Raw genomic sequence first — 18,959 nt, forward strand, 5'->3', positions numbered from 1 at the left:
CCTCTGTAATAAGCGCTAAGATTCTCAAGAAGAATGCAAACTGTTCAAGGTTACATCATGATGAAGACTCATGCAAGTTTTCATCCATTCATATCGTATATTTTTTGAGCTAAGTGCGTCACAAAGTGAAAATGGGAAATTTTGATTATTTCAGGGGCCATAACTTTAAAAATAGGGGGCGAAGGCAGACAAAAAATAGGAGGAGCCCAAGTTCATATCATAATAAAGACTCATGCAAGGTTTACTAAATTTATATTAAATACTTTTTGACCTATGAGCGTCACAAGATGAAAAAATGTGAATGTTTGACTATTTCAGGGGCCGTATCTCTGGAAATAAGGGGCAAACCCAGATAAAAACTTGACGGGCATCATCGAAGTATGTTGGTTCATGTTTATTTCAAGTTTTATGAAATTCTACCTGCTGGTTACTGAGAAATGGCCGTGGACGTACTCACGCACAAACGCACGGACGGACAACTCCATTTTAATACCCCCTCCCGATTTCATCGGCGGGGGATAAAGTGTTTCTGAAAATATACGAGCGGCAATCCAATGAACAACTTTTTTAATAGATGAGGCCTTACCAGAATGGTGTGAAATACACCTATGCACCCAATATGAAAATACAGCCATGTAAACCAAAATTTCGTATTTGGAGATACAAGAAATTACTATTTATAGTCGGTTATAGCCGGGAACTCGAACAGTTATTTGATTCGTTAAGTTGTTGACTTTTTTATTCGTAATATTTCCTGGCTGAAATTGTCGATTTACTTGAACCTTCACACAAATTACACTGAAAAATGTGTTATGAACATCAGCTAGGCCCTGAAGAGTTCGCATATAATCACAATATTAAAACCTTTACACGAGAATTTTGTTGTTGCTGTTGCTATCTTCATGCTAACAAAGATAGTTGAGCCGTGCCAAGAGAAAATCAACATAGTGGGTTTGCGACCAGCATGGATCCAGACCAGCTTGCGCATCCGCTAACAGTTTCTCTAATTACAAAAGGCTTCGAAAGCAAACAGAATGGATCCGTGCTAGTCGCAAAGCCACTATGTTGGTTTTCTCATGGCACGGCTCATATTATTAAGTTTTCACAAAGGCAAAAACTTTAAACTATTGATCAATATATTTTCATGTGGCATAAACAATAACCAGATAACATTAGCATAAGTCATGAAATCTCTTCTTAACATCTCCTCTAAAATGCGCCAATTTGTAAAGGCATATTTTCATGCGCAGTTCTGATTGAATTTTAGATGCATTTTAGAAATATTTGTGTTACACCGTTCACAATAGCTTCCGTTCAAGATACCGTCAACTGTTGACGTCTTTCCGATGACGTCCCGAAGTGAACCTATATGAGACAGTTTCTTGAACACATATGTGTTTACAAGTAGATGTTCGACTTGACTTATATTGTACATTTCGCATGCAGGATACGTTGGGCTATGGTAACTATGATGTTGTTTGTATTTTGCTTTTGGTGCCAGGTGATTTCGCCAATCTGCAGACATCTGCATGCCACAACATACCCGAAGTACATCCCAGTAGCGCAAATATTCAACGATATGCTGCATTTTTTCATCGGATATCCCAAAGAAACGTTGATATTCATGGACGATGTAGTGACCTCTTCTCGAGACCAAATCAATATCAGCAATAAACGGAATCGTAGTATTTTTATCTTTTATTTTTCCTCTCATATAGTTTAATCGCCGGGACAACAATGCATGATTTGATGTCATGAATACCCATTTAGACCATTTGACTGTCAGATACCAGGAGATATCATGGCATTTGATAACATTGTACTTTTTTACTAGGTTTCTCCGGTTGTAATAACACCCAACATCGTTTATTTCATCTTCATGTAGGAAAGCCATCATCAAGCACAATATTTGGAACTGAAGGGTTGTCGCTGTTCTTCCAACTCCGTACTGTATGATAAGATTAGGAACACCTTCTGAACAATTCTGAAATTTATTTCAAATATTTGAGCCGTGCCATGAGAAAACCAACATAGTGGCTACGCGACCAGCATGGATCCACACCAGCCTGCGCGGCGCAGGCTGGTCAGGATCCATGCTGTTCGCTAACGGTTTCTCTAATTGTAATAGGCTTTGAAAGCGAACAGCATGGATCCTGACCAGACTGCGCGAACGCAAAGCCACTATGTTGGTTTTCTCATGGCGCGGCTCATTTTGTTTCTCGGTATATATCTGGTCTAATGACAACAACTTGACATACGCCATTTAAACATATGTTTTATACAGCCAGACGCATTTGAGTATTTACATGTGCGTACGCTAGTACCATAATAATTTTAAAAGAATTCATTAAGACAGAAAAAAGATCATATAGGCATAGCTTTTTAAGGACTATGCTATTTTGACAATGTGAAATTCCTATGTTAAACTGACATTGTCGTAACACAGGACACAGGGTTTGCCCTCCCCCCACTGTTACATGTGTCAAAAATAAGGGGAAATAATTCAAATGTTTGCAGTCTTAATGGGGTATAGCCTCAACAAACATTTTATGAAAAGGATTAATTATTCTTGGCCATATACTTTTTGAGCCATGAGCATAGCAAACAAAAAATGTACTATTTTGGCTATTTCAAGGGCCATAACTCTGTAATAAGCGCTAAGATTCTCAAGAAGACTGCCAAGTGTGCAAGGTCACATCATCATAGAGACTCAAGCAAGGTTTCATGAATTTACATCAAATACTTTTTGAGCTAGGCACATAATTAGGTGAAAATGTGCATTTTTTTGCTATTTCAGAGGCCATAACTTTAGAAATAGCGGGTGCAGCCTGCCAAAAAAAAGGAGATGCGCAAGTTTATATCATGATAAAGACTCATGCAAGTTTTCAGCCATTTATATTAAATACTTTTTGAGCTAGATGCGTCACAAGGAGGATATGTGCATTTTTGAATATTTCAGGGACCATAACTCTGAATATAGGGGGCGGAGCCAGACGAAAATTAAGAGGTGCGCAAGTTCATATCATGATAAGGACTCATGCAAGTTTTAATAAATTTATATGAAACACTTTTGAGCTAGTCGTGTCACAAGGTGAAAATGTGCATTTTTGACTATTTCAGGGGCCATAACTCTGAAAATAGGGGGCCGATCCAAATGAAAAATAGGAAGTGCGCAAGTTCATATCATGATTAAGACTCATGCAAGGTTTCATAATCTATATCAAATACTTTTTGAGCTAGGCGTGTCACATGGTGAAAATGTGCATTTTTAACTATTTCAGGGGCCATAACTCTGAAAATAGGGGGCAGACCCAGACGAAAAATAGAAGGTGCGCAAGTTCATGTCATGATATAGACTCTTGCAAGGTTTCATCAATTTATATCAAATACTTTTGAGCTAGGCGCGTCATGAACTTCGGACGGACGGACGCAAGGACAAGAACAAATCTATATGCCCCCACCACTCATGGGGAGGGGGCACAAAAAGCAGATCAGAGAGATGGCCTGATTGCAATAGTCTGGTTAATTAGAACGAAGCTGGCCGAATTGACCCATAACAAGACAAGTACACATCGGCCTAATGTACCATATTTGTCATAAATATCAAACTGTGATGAAAGACTTGTAACAAGAGGGTCATGCTGACCCTGAATCGCTCACCTGAGTAATATGAGCCACATGTTTATAATGGCAAACTGATGCTAAAATATTACAAAGTAGGTCAGTAGGCCACATTCATGGTCAATGAAAGTCAGTTTTAAAACCGGTGTGCAAAACCGACACGTCATCAAGATTTCAAGGCGGTATCTTAAAAAACAAGAAAGTAGCTCAGTAGGTCAAGGTCACAGACAAGTGACCCCTAATCACTTGGGGTCATCAGGTAATTATAATTAAACAGTCTAGGAAATATGATCTGATAATTTTTGAAGTATTTATTCCTATATAACATGTGACCCCAGGGTGGGGCCTCTTTTCATCTCATGGGCATAATTTGAACAATCTTTTTAAGAGATCCACTAGGCAATGCTACATACCAAATATCAAAGGCCTAGGCCTTGAGCTTTCAGGCAAGAAGATTTTTTTTCTGTATGTCTGTTAAATTTGGGACCCCCAGGGCAGGGCATCTTTTCACCCCAGGGGCATAATTTGAAAAATTTCGGTAGAGGAACACTACGCAAGGCAACATACCAAATATCAAAAGCCTACGCCTTGCAGTTTCAGGCAAGATCTTTAAAGTTTTTTTTCCATATATATTAAGTCTATGTAAAACTTGAGACTCCAAGGGCAGGGCCTATTTTCATCCCATGGGCATAATTTGAACAATCTTGTTAAGAGATCCACTAGGCAATGCTACATACCAAATATCAAAGGCCTAGGCCTTGAGCTTTCAGGCAAGAAGATTTTTTTCTGTATGTCTATGTTAAATTTGGGACCCCCAGGGCAGGGCCTTTTTTCACCCCAGGGGCATAATTTGAACAATTTTGGTAGAGGACTACAAGGCAATGCTATATACCAAATATCAATAGCCTAGGCCTTGCAGTTTGAGACAAGAAGATTTTAAAACTTTTTGCCTATATAAGTCTATGTAAAACTTGATACCCCCGGGGCAGGGCCTCTTTTCACCCCAGGACTATAATATGAACAATTTTGGTAGAGGATCACAAGGCAATGTTACATACCAAATATCAAAGGCCTAGGTTTTGTGGTTTAAGACAAGAAGATTTTTAAAGTTTTTTCCTATATAAGTCTATGTAAAAGTTCAGACCCCCGGGGCGGGGCCTCTTTTCATCCAAGGGGCACGATTTCAACAATCTTCATAGAAGACCATTAGATGATGTCACAAGCCTTGTAATTAGCCTGAAATTAACTAATAACTGGCTCGGCTAAGACACCATACTTTAAAGTAAATTCAGTTTATTCACCACGAGGTTCAAAATGCACGGGAATCTCGTGATAGTATGTCCCGCTCTGTACTATGACATTTTTATTTTTAGCAACATATGGATAAACAATCAGTTCTTAGCAATCTCTTTTAAGGTTTAGGAGTATACCGCCAAAACACAGAAATATTTTATAAAGGAACAACATCGTTACCAATATTTTACCAGACCGTTACATGTTCTGCCGTACTGTCCCGTACTTTAGATATTCTGAAAAAGTTGTCCCCCTTTGAAAATGAATGCCATTTGTAAAGAAATAAAAATAAACAATTGCTGAAAACTGTGTTTCACCTAGTTATGTGAAATTTCAACACACGCACACTATTGCGAATGCATCAAAACGAACATGTGTAACAGTTCCTTGAAAATGGTGAGTTTTTAAAGGCGTTTGACTGTCCGGAAGTGGGGCCCCTTGAGGCAGTCCTTTTTCGGAGTTCAGTGTTTATATCAATATACTGGCACTTGTTTTGTTGAGTAATATACACGCTACCGTTACATAACATAAAACTATAAAACAAGTGTCAGTATACTGATATAAACATTGAATTCCGGAAAAGAACTGCCTAAAGGAGCCCCACTTCCGGACAGTCAAACGCCTTTAAAAACTCACCATTTTCAAAGAACTGTTAAATATGTTTGTTTTGATGCATTTGCAATAGCGTGCGAGAGTTGAAATTTCACATAACTAGGTAAAACACAGTTTTCAGCAATTGTTTTATTTTTATTTCTTTACAAATGGCATTCATTTTCAAAGGGGGACAACTTTTTCAGAATATTTTAAGTACGAGACAGTAGGGCAGAACATGTAATGGTCAGATAAAATATTAGTAACGATGTTGTTCGTGTATCAAAAATTTCTGTGTTTTGGTGATATACTCCTTAACCTTAAAACAAAAGATATTGGAAATAAGATCAATTGTTGGCTTGATGGCGCAGTAGGATGAGTGGATAGACATGTTACCATTTTGTAGTGATAGTTTTGATGGTTCGTACCTTGCATTCGTCATTTTTCTATTTTGTATTTATTTTATATACTTTGTGTAAGTTTGTTTTTCTCTGGTTTCTAATTTATTCACGAAAGGCTTAAAAACATTACATCATATTAAATATGAGGCGTCTTTAAACATGATTACGTGTTAACAGTGACATATATAAGTTAGTGAACAAGTTTGTACTAGATTAATAAACGTGTATTGTCTTCGTTGAATCGTTCTGAAAACAAGAGGGCCATGATGGCCGTATATATCGCTCACCAGAGTTGATCTGGCCTAATGACCTAGTTTTTGATCCCACCTGACCAAGAGTTGAACTTGACCTAAAGATCATCAAGACAAACATTCTGATTAAATTTCATAAAGATTTGGTTACAACTGTGGCCTCTAGAGTGTTCACAAGCTTTTCCCTTGATTTGACCGGGTGACCTAGTTTTTGACCCCGAATGACCCAAATTCGAACTTGACCTACAGATTATTTAAACAAACATTCTGACTAATTCTCATGAGTTTCAAACTTAACTTGTGGTCTCTAGAGTGTTGAACACATTTTCCTTTGATCTGGCCTAGTGTCCTAGTTTTTTACCCCACATAACCCAGATTCAAACTTGACCTAGAAATGATTAAGACAAACATTCTGACCCAGATTCATAAAGATTGAGTAATAACTGTGGCCTCTGAAGTGTCCACAAGCTTTTCTTTTGATTTGACCATGTGACCTAGTTTTTGACCACACCTGACCCAGATTCAAACTTGACCTAGAAATCATCAAGCCAAACATTCTCAAAGTTTCATATATATAGGGACACATCTGTGACCTCTAGAGTGTTCACAAGCTTTTCATTTGATTTGGCCAGGTGACCTAGTTTTTGATCCAACCTGACCCAGTTTTGAATTTAGACTAACATTCTGACCTAGTTTCATAAAGTTTGGGTCACAAATGTGGTTTCTAGAGTGGTCACAAGCTTTTCCTTTGATCTTTCCTACTGACCTAGATTTTGACCCAACATGACCCAGATTCAAATTTGAACTAGAGATCATCAAGTCTAACATTCTGACCAATGTTCATAAAGATTAGGTCACAAATGTCGTCTCTAGAGTGTTCACAAACTTTTCCTTTGATCTGACCTACTGACCTAGTTTTTGACCCAACATGACCCAGATTCAAACTTGATCTAGAGATCATCAGGACTAACATTCTGATTAAGTTTCATAATAATTGGATTAAAAATGTGGTCTCTAGAGTGTTCACAAGCTTTTCCTTTGATCTGACCTACTGACCTAGTTTTTAACCCCACGTGACCCACTTTCAAACTTGACCTAGAAATCATCATGACTTCCGTTCTGACCAAGTTTCATATCAAGAGGGCCATGATGGCCCTATATATCGCTCACCAGAGTTGAACTGGCCTAATGACCTAGTTTTTGACCCCAAATGACCAAGAGTTGAACTTGATCTAAAGACTATCAAGACAAACAATCTGACTAAATTTCATAAAGATTTGGTTACAACCGTGGCCTCTAGAGTGTTCACAAGCTTTTCCTTTGACTTGACCGGGTGACCTAGTTTTTGACCCCACATGATCCAGATTTGAACTTGACCTATACATTATCAAAACAAACATTCTGACTAATTCTCATGAGTTTCAAACTTAAATTGTGGTCTCTAGTGTGTTGAAAACATTTTCCATTGATCTGCCCTAGTGACCTAGTTTTTGACCCCACATAACCCAGATTCAAACTTAACCTAGAAATAATTAAGAAAAACATTCTGACCCAGTTTCATAAAGATTGAGTCACAAATGTGGTCTATAAAGTGTTCCCAAACTTTTCCTTTGATTTGACCAGTTGCCCTAGTTTTTGATTCCACATGACCCAGATTCAAATTGTACCTAGAAATCATCAAGCCAAACATTCTTACTAAGTTTCATAAATATTGGGTCACAACTGTGGCCTCTAGAGTGTTCAGAAGCTTTTCCAATGATCTGACCTACTGACCTAGTTTTTGACCCAACATGATCCAGATTCAAACTTGACCTAGAGATTATCAAGACTAATATTCTGATCAAGTTTCATAACTTTTGAAGCACAAATGTGGTCTCTAGAGTGTTCACAAGCTATTCCTTTGATCTAATTTACTGACCTAGTTTTTGACCCACATGGCCGAGTTTCAAACTTGACCTATCGATCATCAAGACTTACATTCTGACCAAGTTTCAAAAAGATTGGGTCAAAAATGTGGTCTCTAGAGTGTTCACAAGCTTTTTCCTTTATCTAACCTACTGACCTAGTTTGTGCTCCCACATGACCCAGTTTCACAACTGACCTAGAGATCATCTTTTTTACCAAGTTTCATAAAGACGTGGTCAAAAATGTGGTCTCTAGAGTGTTCACAAGCTTTTCCTTAGATCTCACCTACAGAAGGAGTTTTTAAGCCCATGTAATCCAGTTTCAAACTTCGCCTAAAGATCATCAAGACCAACATTCTGACCAAGTTTCATAAAGTTTGGATCAAAAATATGGTCTCTAGAGTGTTCACAAACTTTTCCTTAGATCTGACCTACTGACCTAGTTTTTGACCCCACATAACCCAGTTTCAAACTTTACTCAGAGATCATCAAGACTAACATTCTAATCAAGTTTCATAAAGGTTGGGTCAAAAATGTGGTCTCTAGAGTGTTCACAAGCTTTTTCCTTTATCTAACCTACTGACCTAGTTTGTGCTCCCACATGACCCAGTTTCACAACTGACCTAGAGATCATCTTTTTAACCAAGTTTCATAAAGACTTGGTCAAAAATGTGGTCTCAAGAGTGTTCACATGCTTTTCCTAAGATCTCACCTACAGAAGGAGTTTTTAAGCCCATGTAATCCAGTTTCTAACTTCGCCTAAAGATCATCAAGACCAACATTCTGACCAAGTTTCATAAAGATTGGATCAAAAATATGGTCTCTAGAGTGTTCACAAGCTTTTCCTTTGATCTGACCTACTGACCTAGTTTTTAATCCCACATGACCCAGTTTCGAACTTTACCTAGAAATTATAAAGGTTAACATTCTGACCAAGTTTCCTAAAGATTTGGGTCACAAATGTGGCCTCTAGAGTGTTCACAAGGCAAATATTGACGGAGGACGGACGACGGACGTCGCACGACGGACGCCGGACAATGACCGGTCACAATAGCTCACCTTGAGCACTCACCTTGAGCTCTAGTGAGCAAAACATTGGGCCACAAAACTGGTCTCTAGAGTGTTCACAAGCTTTTTCTTTGATCTGACCTAATGACCTAGTTTTTATCCCACATAACCCAGTTTCGAACTTGACCTAGAGAACATCAAGACTAACATTCTGACCAAGTTTCTTACAGATTGAGTCAAAACTGTGGTCTCTAGAGTGTTCACAAACTTTTCCTTTGATCTGACCTACTGACCTAGTTTTTGATCCCACATGACCCAGTTTCGGTCTTGACCTAGAAATTATAAAGGCTAACATTCTGACCAAGTTTCATAAAGATTTGGGTCACAAATGTGGTCTCTAGAGTGTTCATAAGATTTTCCTTTGATCTGACCTACTGACCTAGTTTTTGATTCCACATAACCCAGTTTCGAACTTGACCTAGAGAACATCAAGACTAACATTCTGACCAAGTTTCTTACAGATTGAGTAAAAACTGTGGTCTCTAAATTGTTCACAAACTTTTCCTTTGATCTGACCTACTGACCTAGTTTTTGATCCCACATGACCCAGTTTCGATCCTGACCTAGAAATCATCAAGACCAACATTCTGATTAAGTTTCATAAAGATTGGGTCAAAAATGTGGTCTTTAGAGTGTTCACAAGCTTTTCCTTTGATCTGACCTAATGACCTAGTTTTTGACCCCACGAGACCTTGTTTCGAACCTGACTTAGAGATCATCAAGACTAATATTCTGACCATGTTTAATAAAGATTGGGTCAAAAATGTGGTCTCCATAGTGTTCACAAACTTTTCCTTTGATCTGACCAACTGACCTAAGTTTTGACCCCACATAAATCAGTTTCGAACTTGACCTAGAGATCATCAAGGATAACATTCTGACCAAGGTACATAGCGATTGGGTCAAAAATGTGGTCTCTAGAGTGTTCACAAGCTTTTCCTTTGAACTGACCTACTGACCTAGTTTTTGACTCCACATAACCAAGTTTCGAATCCGACCTAGAGATCATCAGGATTAAGATTCTGACCAAGTTTCATAAAGATTGGGTCACTGTTGTGGCCTCTAGAGTGTTCTCAAAACCAATGTTGACGGACGATGTGCACGACAGACGCTGTACAATGACCGGTCACAATAGCTCACTTTGAGCACTTCGTGCTCTGGTGAGCTAAAAAAACGAAATTAAATACTAGTTTTCAAAATACTTTCTTACGGGTGCGGTAATCGAACTCCCGACGAAAAAGTATAAGGCGGATACCAATACCGCTGGGCCAACGAGGAATTACTATTAAATTTTGCAGTGTAAACGTTGCGTATTGATTTGAATTCATGCTATTGTTTTGTTTGTTTACATTTCAAGGCGCCTTATTACTGTGCGATACCTATACATGCCTTTAATTTCACATGGTTGAAGTGTAAACAAATAGTTAAAATTGCTTGGTTTTATCTCACGGAAAAGATCGGACAGTTTTTGATACTGGAATAATTATATGACATATATGTATTTAAAGTTGAGAGGTGATTGTTTTCTACAGGACGTAAAACTGAAACATGTAAGCACTTTTACTTTTTCAGAAATTTCCCTGTAGTGAACTTTAAAATTGTTTACAAAGAAAAATCAGTTTTGTGTCATCTTGAAATGCGTTGTTTGGCTGAAACGTTTAGTTCCCGGAATAGTTCTAAAATGGTTTAATTTTGGGGATTTTTGTTTTATTTATATTCAACACAATGTGCGCTATTTCCAGATTTTGAAAATGATTGAAATTGAACTTTATTTTAGAAAAAAGTTCCGATCTTTCATTAATGTTTTGCTAGCGGATGCTTAGAAATCTTAAGTGAAACGGCTTTCTTGTCCAATAGAGGTGTGTAAAGCGAAAAACTATGTTTACACATTGCGTTTATTCTTTAAATGTAAAGGATCGGTAACAGATTAAGGAGATCGGACAGTGCAAGATCTCTAACCATGAATAAGGAGACATATATATTTCAGTAAGGAAATCTGAGGTAAAAGAACAATCATATTTAATTCCCATAAATAAAAATGGCGGCGAAGTATTTTAGAAAAACTGTGCACAAGTTTAGCGCATTAGAATGTAGGGATAACGCATGTATTTTCGTGTTATATCATCTGCAGAATCCCGAGAAATTGGTTGGTGCCTGAGCCCGTAGGGCGAGGGTACCTACGTATCCGAGGGATTATGCAGATGTTATAACAAGAAATGAACATGAGCTAACGTTATTCTAGCATAAAACGCGTAAAAACTGATAAACGAATACAATGTCACTCAACGTCATTAAATTTCCACAAAATGCGCAGGAATGTCTGAGTTTTTTTTTTTTACATTGACGTCATTTTGTTTTGAATTATCCGTTATTTGGCCGAATGACGTTTACGCTTTGCCATGGAACGCGCATATATAAAAGGTGTTATTACAGCACGTGAGCGCGAGAATCTTGTTAACACACGTTTTCTGTCCTGTTAAAACACCCCCGAAAAGTGACAAGAACAGCAGTTTTATTCTAGAAAGTAACGCTCGTATTGACTATTTTGGCATTTCTTTGATTTGAAAATCCATATTTTGTAGCTGTTTGGGTTGCATACGATACAAAAATTTGTCTTCAAACTTTTTCACTCATTTACTTCCAATGCACTGTGGAGATTGGGTTCAGCGTAGCTTTCATGCTCGCAAATTTACCTACAGATATTTTTTTTGTTGGATTTAACGTCGCACCGACACATGATAGGTCATATGGCGACTTTCCAGCTTTAATGGTGGAGAAAGACCCCAGATGCCCCTCCGTGCATTATTTCATCACGAGCGGGCACCTGGGTAGAACCACCGACCTTCCGTAAGCCAGCTGATTGGCTTCCTCACATGAAGAATCCAACGCCCCGAGTGAGGCTCGAACCCACATCGATGAGGAGCAAGTGATTTGAAGTCAGCGACCTTAACCACTCGGCCACGGAGGCCCCACCTACAGATATATCATTTCAACTTTTATTATTTATGTTTTGTGTCCTTGCATTTTAAAAAGCCAGTTGTATTAGGAAATACCGAATCGAGCGTTTTTGACCCCCCTGAACCCTTGTCCCTATGCTTTAAGTGGACTTTTTTAATCTTACATAAAACTTTAAATTTCTAACTTGCTTACCCTTATTACCTAAAAAAATTTTAAAATCTTTAGTTTAAACCGAATGAAATCCTTTGGTTAACCAAAAAAAAAGATTTAGTCTTTGGTCCGGGGATCTGACCGATGCTGGACAATTTAAAATCCACAGGCTTTATCAAAGTACAAGCTACAATTAAAATTTGATTAAATACAATACAGTACACCGTTTAGGTATTTACTTCCTGATTGGAGCAGTGCATATCAAGTTATGATCAGGTTTCAGTTTTACTGGAGGAAAAAATCTACTCTATGGCAAATTCAATTCCATTGTGTATTGTGTGCTTGTCCTTCTTGTGAGACTCCTACTTGTTATTTATGTACCTGTTGTGTCAAGGTGAATCAAGTGCATTTTTTAAAAATGTTTTATGCGGGAAACACGTTTTAACCAATCAAAGCCTGCATTTTTCTGCCCATGTTGGCAGACACTGGCCACATTCCTGCCTGGCAGAACTTTGGCAAAACCTTTGGCAGATTTTATTTATTAATAAAATGTAAGGTTTTTGGTTCTTATTTTCAATTAGTAAGTATATTATAGGGGTTATTACTTAGCTATTAAAATCTTTAATTATCCGCTTTTTAATTCAAAAGTTTGGTTTCTATTTTGGGATGCAATGTTCTTTCGATACAGGTTATACATGTTATCCGTTAAGGTTTCATCCGATACAATATTCGATGTAGGTTCATCCGATATGTATAATCTGGACGTAACTACCCGGCACAACAAAAGCCGTAATTGTTACTTCTGCAGATTCTGAATCGTTATTAGGATGAATATCAAAACTTTGTTCATGTAATAGATCAACTTTTAATTCTTTTCTGTTATAAATAGTTATTACGATTCAGTGGCATAAGTCCTCAGCTACTATTTTTATTCATTTATCTGCCATATTTACCAAGAATTTGGATCCATTATCTTCATGCCAAGCCTAATATTAACTTGCGTTATTGGACTTTTAATCTGGTTTATCGGTTCACTATGGGTCTGGCCCCGTGAATATAATTTAATATCTATTATTTAAGTTCAGTTTTTTGTAACCGCAATACTCAACATTTCATAAAACCACATTTGGTTCAGATACATTATTTTGTTGGTGTTGTGTGTATAAAATTTTTATATTTCTACGACAAATCCAAATCTTAATTCCTTTCCATGTAAATTGTTCAGATCATCATATACCTTCTTATGTTTGAATGTATCCAAGCACCATGACGGTTATAAATACTTTTTATTTTTACATATGTATAAAAACTGTTTATTCATTTAGAAACACTTATGTCCACACTTTCTCTAGCCTTTTATTTCTATTTTTTTGTCTTTTTTTTATGTTTAAAGTATTATTTCAGCTAAATCATCATGTGTTTTGTTGTAGCAACTTCCAGGGAAGCAGATATATTGTCAACAACGCCTTTTGTTCTAGCTATTTGTGTTTCTTGTTTTAAAGGAAAGCATCTTTTACTTCTATAATTTTTTCCAATTATTAGAAATTTTTTCATCTTTTGTAGCATTTCATTCGACATTAGCGGTTATTGCTTTAGTATTGGATACAGTAATTACTTGGGTATTTTGGCCAGTGATTGATTCTCCTTGTTTAGTGATATTTTAACTGTGAGTTAGATCATTTATTAATTTTTTTAAATTTTATCATTAAATGTATCATTAAATTCATTAATAGCTTTTTGTAATAAACCTTTTAGTTTACTTATCTCCAGTACTTTATATTGTGACGTAGCATCATCATTATTATTCAGGTCTACAAGTTGTTTCTTCAAATTTTCTAGTGATTTTTAAACTGTGTTATTTGCTTCTGTATTAGCAGTAATTGCTTCAGTATTAGCTGTAATTAACTCTCCTTGTTTAAACTGATTTTTCAATACAAAGGTCCAGTTCATTTTTATGTTCTTCATCTTTAGCTTTATGCTGAGTCTATCTGCTTGTAACTTTTTGTATTATTATCTTAAGTCTGCATACTTTAAATGGTGTCGGTTTGTCTAACAATACTAATCCAATTTCGAATTTGGTTTTTAAAGTCATTCTATTTTAGAATTATTTCTTCTTAAAATCCTCTAATGCTGTTCATGATCATCACTCTTTGTGAAGCTGCCGTTTCCAATTCAGAATTATATTCTGCAATTTTATTTGAAATTAATTCTATTAATTCTTTAGGCTTTTTTCAGTTTCAGTATTTAGTTTTTTTATTTATGTTCTAATTTCTAACTGAGACATTTTTTTGTACTTTTTTTAGCTTCAAATGAACTTGTCTTTTTGTTTTATGTTTAATTCATTACTTTCTTTTAATTTTGAACTTGAGTGTTTAACTTTTCAAATTGGTTTCTTAATACTTTTTTTATATTGTCATCTGTCAAATCAGAATTTCTCTTCAAGTTCTTTAAATAGTATCAGTCATAGATGTCATTTCTTCTTCATTTTTACCTTGTAATTTCAAGATTAATATTGTATATTTTTAAAATCTTTGTTAATCTCTAATTTTCGTGTACTTCTGGCTTCTAATGTCTGTTTTATTCTTTTGTCATCTTCAAGATTATAGTACTATTACACTTTGAACTTTTTTATTCACAAACCGTCTTGAACTACATCGGTGGATTTATCATGGATTTCCTAAGTTGATTATTATATTTCCTCCAGTATTCTTTTGCTCGGATTCATTGTTTATCAAGTTCATATTTTGTGAGATATGATTCCATTGTCCTTCATAAGATTTTGTATATTGTTTTTTAGTAGCATAATCTCTTAATTCAATATCTTAATGTAACTTTGACTTACCTTTCAGGTTCACGTTTATTTGTTTTAAATCATAAAAACTCCCTTTATATTTTACCAGTAAAAGTTTTTTCTTTAAAACTTCCTTGTTTGTCATTATTAAGAAATCATTTTTTTGTTTTGTTGCATTAGAATGATTCACGATCTATATTTTGTTCATTACAAATCATATCATTTTTTCGTTTTCCTGGACTTTCAAAATTTAAATTATAATGGTGAACAGTTAATTCGAATATCTTTTGGTGTTTTATAGTAAAGACTGACTTAAATATAATAAAACAACAGTTTTGTGGAGTCCTTGAATAAAGTATTTTGGTATTTCATTTGAATTTTTTATCTTCACATAAAATTCATCAACTAGTATACTTTTGTTTTTTTGAAAGTCAAGATTCTACAAGGTTCAATTTGGTGGGATCAGCTGAATTTTATGTATTTCATTGGATCTTATTTAATTTTTTTTGCCAAATTTGGCTTAACCCTGTGTTAATTAAATCTTGTATTTGGATTGTTCGAGTTTTTTTAAGATTACAAGTATTTAATTTTCATAATATAAAAGAGGTTTTGATGTATATGCATTTTTGTTATTTGTTTTTCCAGTTCAAGAAGATCCACATAATTATACAATTCTAGAAAACTTGATCTGGCATTAAATGGATATAATTTTGTATATGTTATTGGATTTATACTTTTTGTATCATAATTTGGAATTTTCAATTTTGATAATAATTACATTAATTTTATTTTTTTTAAATGATCTTCATTATTTTACATTATTTATCATTATCTTACTTTATTTGATTAATGCAATCGAAAACTTAATGAAATGATAATAAGAAAAAATTAGTTGGGCAAAGATGAGAGATCTAGTGAGAGAGAAATTAATGAGAGTAAAAAATAAGAAAAAGCTACAAATGGGATATGTACACTGAAAGTTATAAGCCAATTACTGATTATAAATAGAAAGTTAATAGAACAATTATAAGTCAGGTTAAAAGCATTACTGGAATTAAGGAGAAATTTGCGTTACTTCCAAAAAGTTTTGCTTGTGATAAGATACATGTAAAGGAATAATCTAAAAATGGGTGACAGAGATAATGGTAAAACAACCCACCTCCGGGACTACAACAAACCATTACAACATTAAAAGAAGGGTGAGCTTGATACAATGGAAGATTCGGATGAAAAAATGGGGAGGCATTGACAAAAGAAAAAAAAATACATTATGTAGATTGAGATGGTGATTTGATACAGATGGTTTTAGAAGTTATGGGAATATTCCAAACCGTCTTAAATGTTTTAATTATTTACTGCAGATGAATCATAATCCTGATTATATATATGTAGGACACATGTCAATGTACAATAGGTAATGTTACTACGAAATATCGTGAAGTTAATGGTCCATTAGCTAGCAAATCTAGATCGAAAGATCCAAATAGAAAGAAAGAAGCATAAGATTTAATCATGACAAGACGAAACTGATAAAGTACAAAAAAAACGTTGATAAATAACTTTTAATTTATCTCCTATATTTAGTGGAAAGGAATAAAACTTCATTACCCTTATCAAGTTTCACAAATGGGACAATATGTTAAAATGTAATTATGAACGTATTTAACTTTATGGTCTAATCAAATTAATTGCAAAGGATAGATTAAATGGTGAAGAATGTTTTAATACTGAAGTAGTATAATGATTTGATTGATTTGATTAATTATTGTTATAAACAATAATAAATAATATTCTATTAATTCAGGAAAAATATTTATAGTTTTAACAGAATGTACAGATTACCTATTTATAATAGTTCTTTAAATTTAAAAAGTAATTAGGGGACAGGTTTTTTGACGTTTGTCCATGTTATCAAAGAATGGTTAATGACTTGGGAGTTTATTGGTGGTTTCTATTGTATGCTGGATCTAATATTGAAGAAACCTAAAAAATGAAGATATTTGAATAAATGTTGATACTATTGATAAATTGAAATTCACTATTTCCAGAACAACAATGAAATGTTATAATAAAAATTATTTTCTTGTATTTTCACTTTTATTAAAGTTTGTAAACTTAGTTTTTATTTAATAAAGATATGTTTTTTAATAATTATATAAATGGATCAAAAAAATTGTATTATTGTTCTGAAACAGTTAAAGATAATAATAATTAACCGTGATTTTACAATTCGATTTAGTCGTCTTTAATTTTAGTTAAAATAAAAACTATATGTTGTGGTTTGGATTGTATGTTCATATGACATACTCTTGGCATATATTTAGTGTTGAATTTGACAATATAAAGGAATTCGTCTTCTATTATGGTAAAGTATGGAAGTTTTCATATTTACTATATGGTTCTTTTACAGTTACTCAGTATATTCTAATAATTATTATTAGGGAAAACATTAATTTGTATTGATGATTTTGAATTTAATATAGCTGTAATTGCTCCAATATGTTTGGTATTTGATTTAAGTAGTTTTTAAGATTTTGATTTCTAAGTACAGATAATTTTATGTTGGTTTTAGATTGTCAAATTTGTCTTTCTTTGCTTGGATTTGAGAAAAATAAGCATGAGAAATATATGTATGGGGAACTACAACACCTTAATTATTACTAAACTCTGTCGTAAATTTACATTCATTGTGATTCTTATTGATAATTCTCGTGTTGATGGTTATTTCATGTTGATATTATCTATGCTTTAAGTACTGCTGATTTAACTAGTGCTTTTCCAGTTACAAAAGAACCACAAAGAGTTGGATATTTCTGAATTTTAATAAATATATTGAGACATTCAATTAGAATATTATTATGTTGTATTTGGTAGAATAATTATATTTTAAGTGAGGTTGAAACAGTTTACTCTATTTTTTAAAAGGATATTAATTATTACTAAAGTTTTAAACTTTTTTTAATTAAATCTTTTATTAAATTTTAGTTTTATTTATTGTACAAAAAAGTTTATGACAAAAATAATGGTATATTTATTTATGTTGATGCTCAGACCAATTAGAAGAAATCATACACGGATCCAGGTTTCTTGGTACTTTTTACGGTAATTGCTTTCAAGCGGAGTTGCATCTTCAATTTGCACTGCTGGTAATAAAAAGCTTGGAAACAGCAGGAAATGCAGCTCTTGAAAGCTGGAACATAAAGGTTGGATAGAAGTGGAAATTTAGCTGTGATTAATATTGTTTTGAAAAACTTAAATGAATCCTGCTCGGCAGTGGTAATTTAATTGCTTAAGAATTACATGGGAAATGATTACAGTTAAAACCCCCTAGTAAGGAGGAGGGGTTTGTTATATAGAATTTAATAATATTGTCAGATATGGGCTTTTTTTGCTCGACTAAACGTTTTTTCAGATTATTGATATAATAACTTAAAGTTTTAACTTTAATAAAAAAATAAAATAATATATATTAGATTTCTTGTTTAGAACAAAAATTCTTTATTGTGATAAGATATGTATTAACTCCTTATGCAATTTGATACAGCTTTATTATTCTGTCCTGGGAAATATGTTAAAGCAACAAATATCAAAAAAACGGAGATCACACTTTATCATTTAATGATAGAAGCTATATGTTGATTGGTTTAATGGTTATTTTTGAAGTTAGTTTTAAAGTATTTAAGCTTGACTAATCGGGTAATAATGTTGGTGACGATGGAGATGCTAAGCAAATTGCTCTAATTTAATATTGCTGCTTCTTTAATCGTTTCTGTTAGGGTTAAACAAAATGGAGTAAAAAAAAAATTGTTTATGATGTATTAATTTTTACAAAGTAATAATTGTAAAGAGTTTGGTTGTATTGTATTAGGATTATGCAAAATCTACTGGATACAAATGAATTTTTTATTTAGATGAAATGCTATGCTGAATG

The 18,959-nt window shown here is 34.3% G+C and overlaps 1 protein-coding gene across 1 annotated transcript in view; it reads right to left on the reverse strand.

The window, feature by feature from the left end:
* Nucleotides 1-1,030: 1,030 nt before the first annotated feature.
* Nucleotides 1,031-18,959, reverse strand: part of LOC123555619 (uncharacterized) — a 32,721-nt gene continuing 14,792 nt past the window's right edge. Inside the window, exon 2 of the mRNA XM_045346215.2 lies at nt 1,031-1,984. Within this exon, the coding sequence (XP_045202150.2) occupies nt 1,241-1,984 (744 nt within the window). The 3' untranslated portion in view covers nt 1,031-1,240. The remainder of the gene's footprint in view (nt 1,985-18,959) is intronic.

Source organism: Mercenaria mercenaria, chromosome 7 (genome assembly GCF_021730395.1).
Source record: "Mercenaria mercenaria strain notata chromosome 7, MADL_Memer_1, whole genome shotgun sequence".
Classification (NCBI taxonomy): domain Eukaryota; kingdom Metazoa; phylum Mollusca; class Bivalvia; order Venerida; family Veneridae; genus Mercenaria; species Mercenaria mercenaria.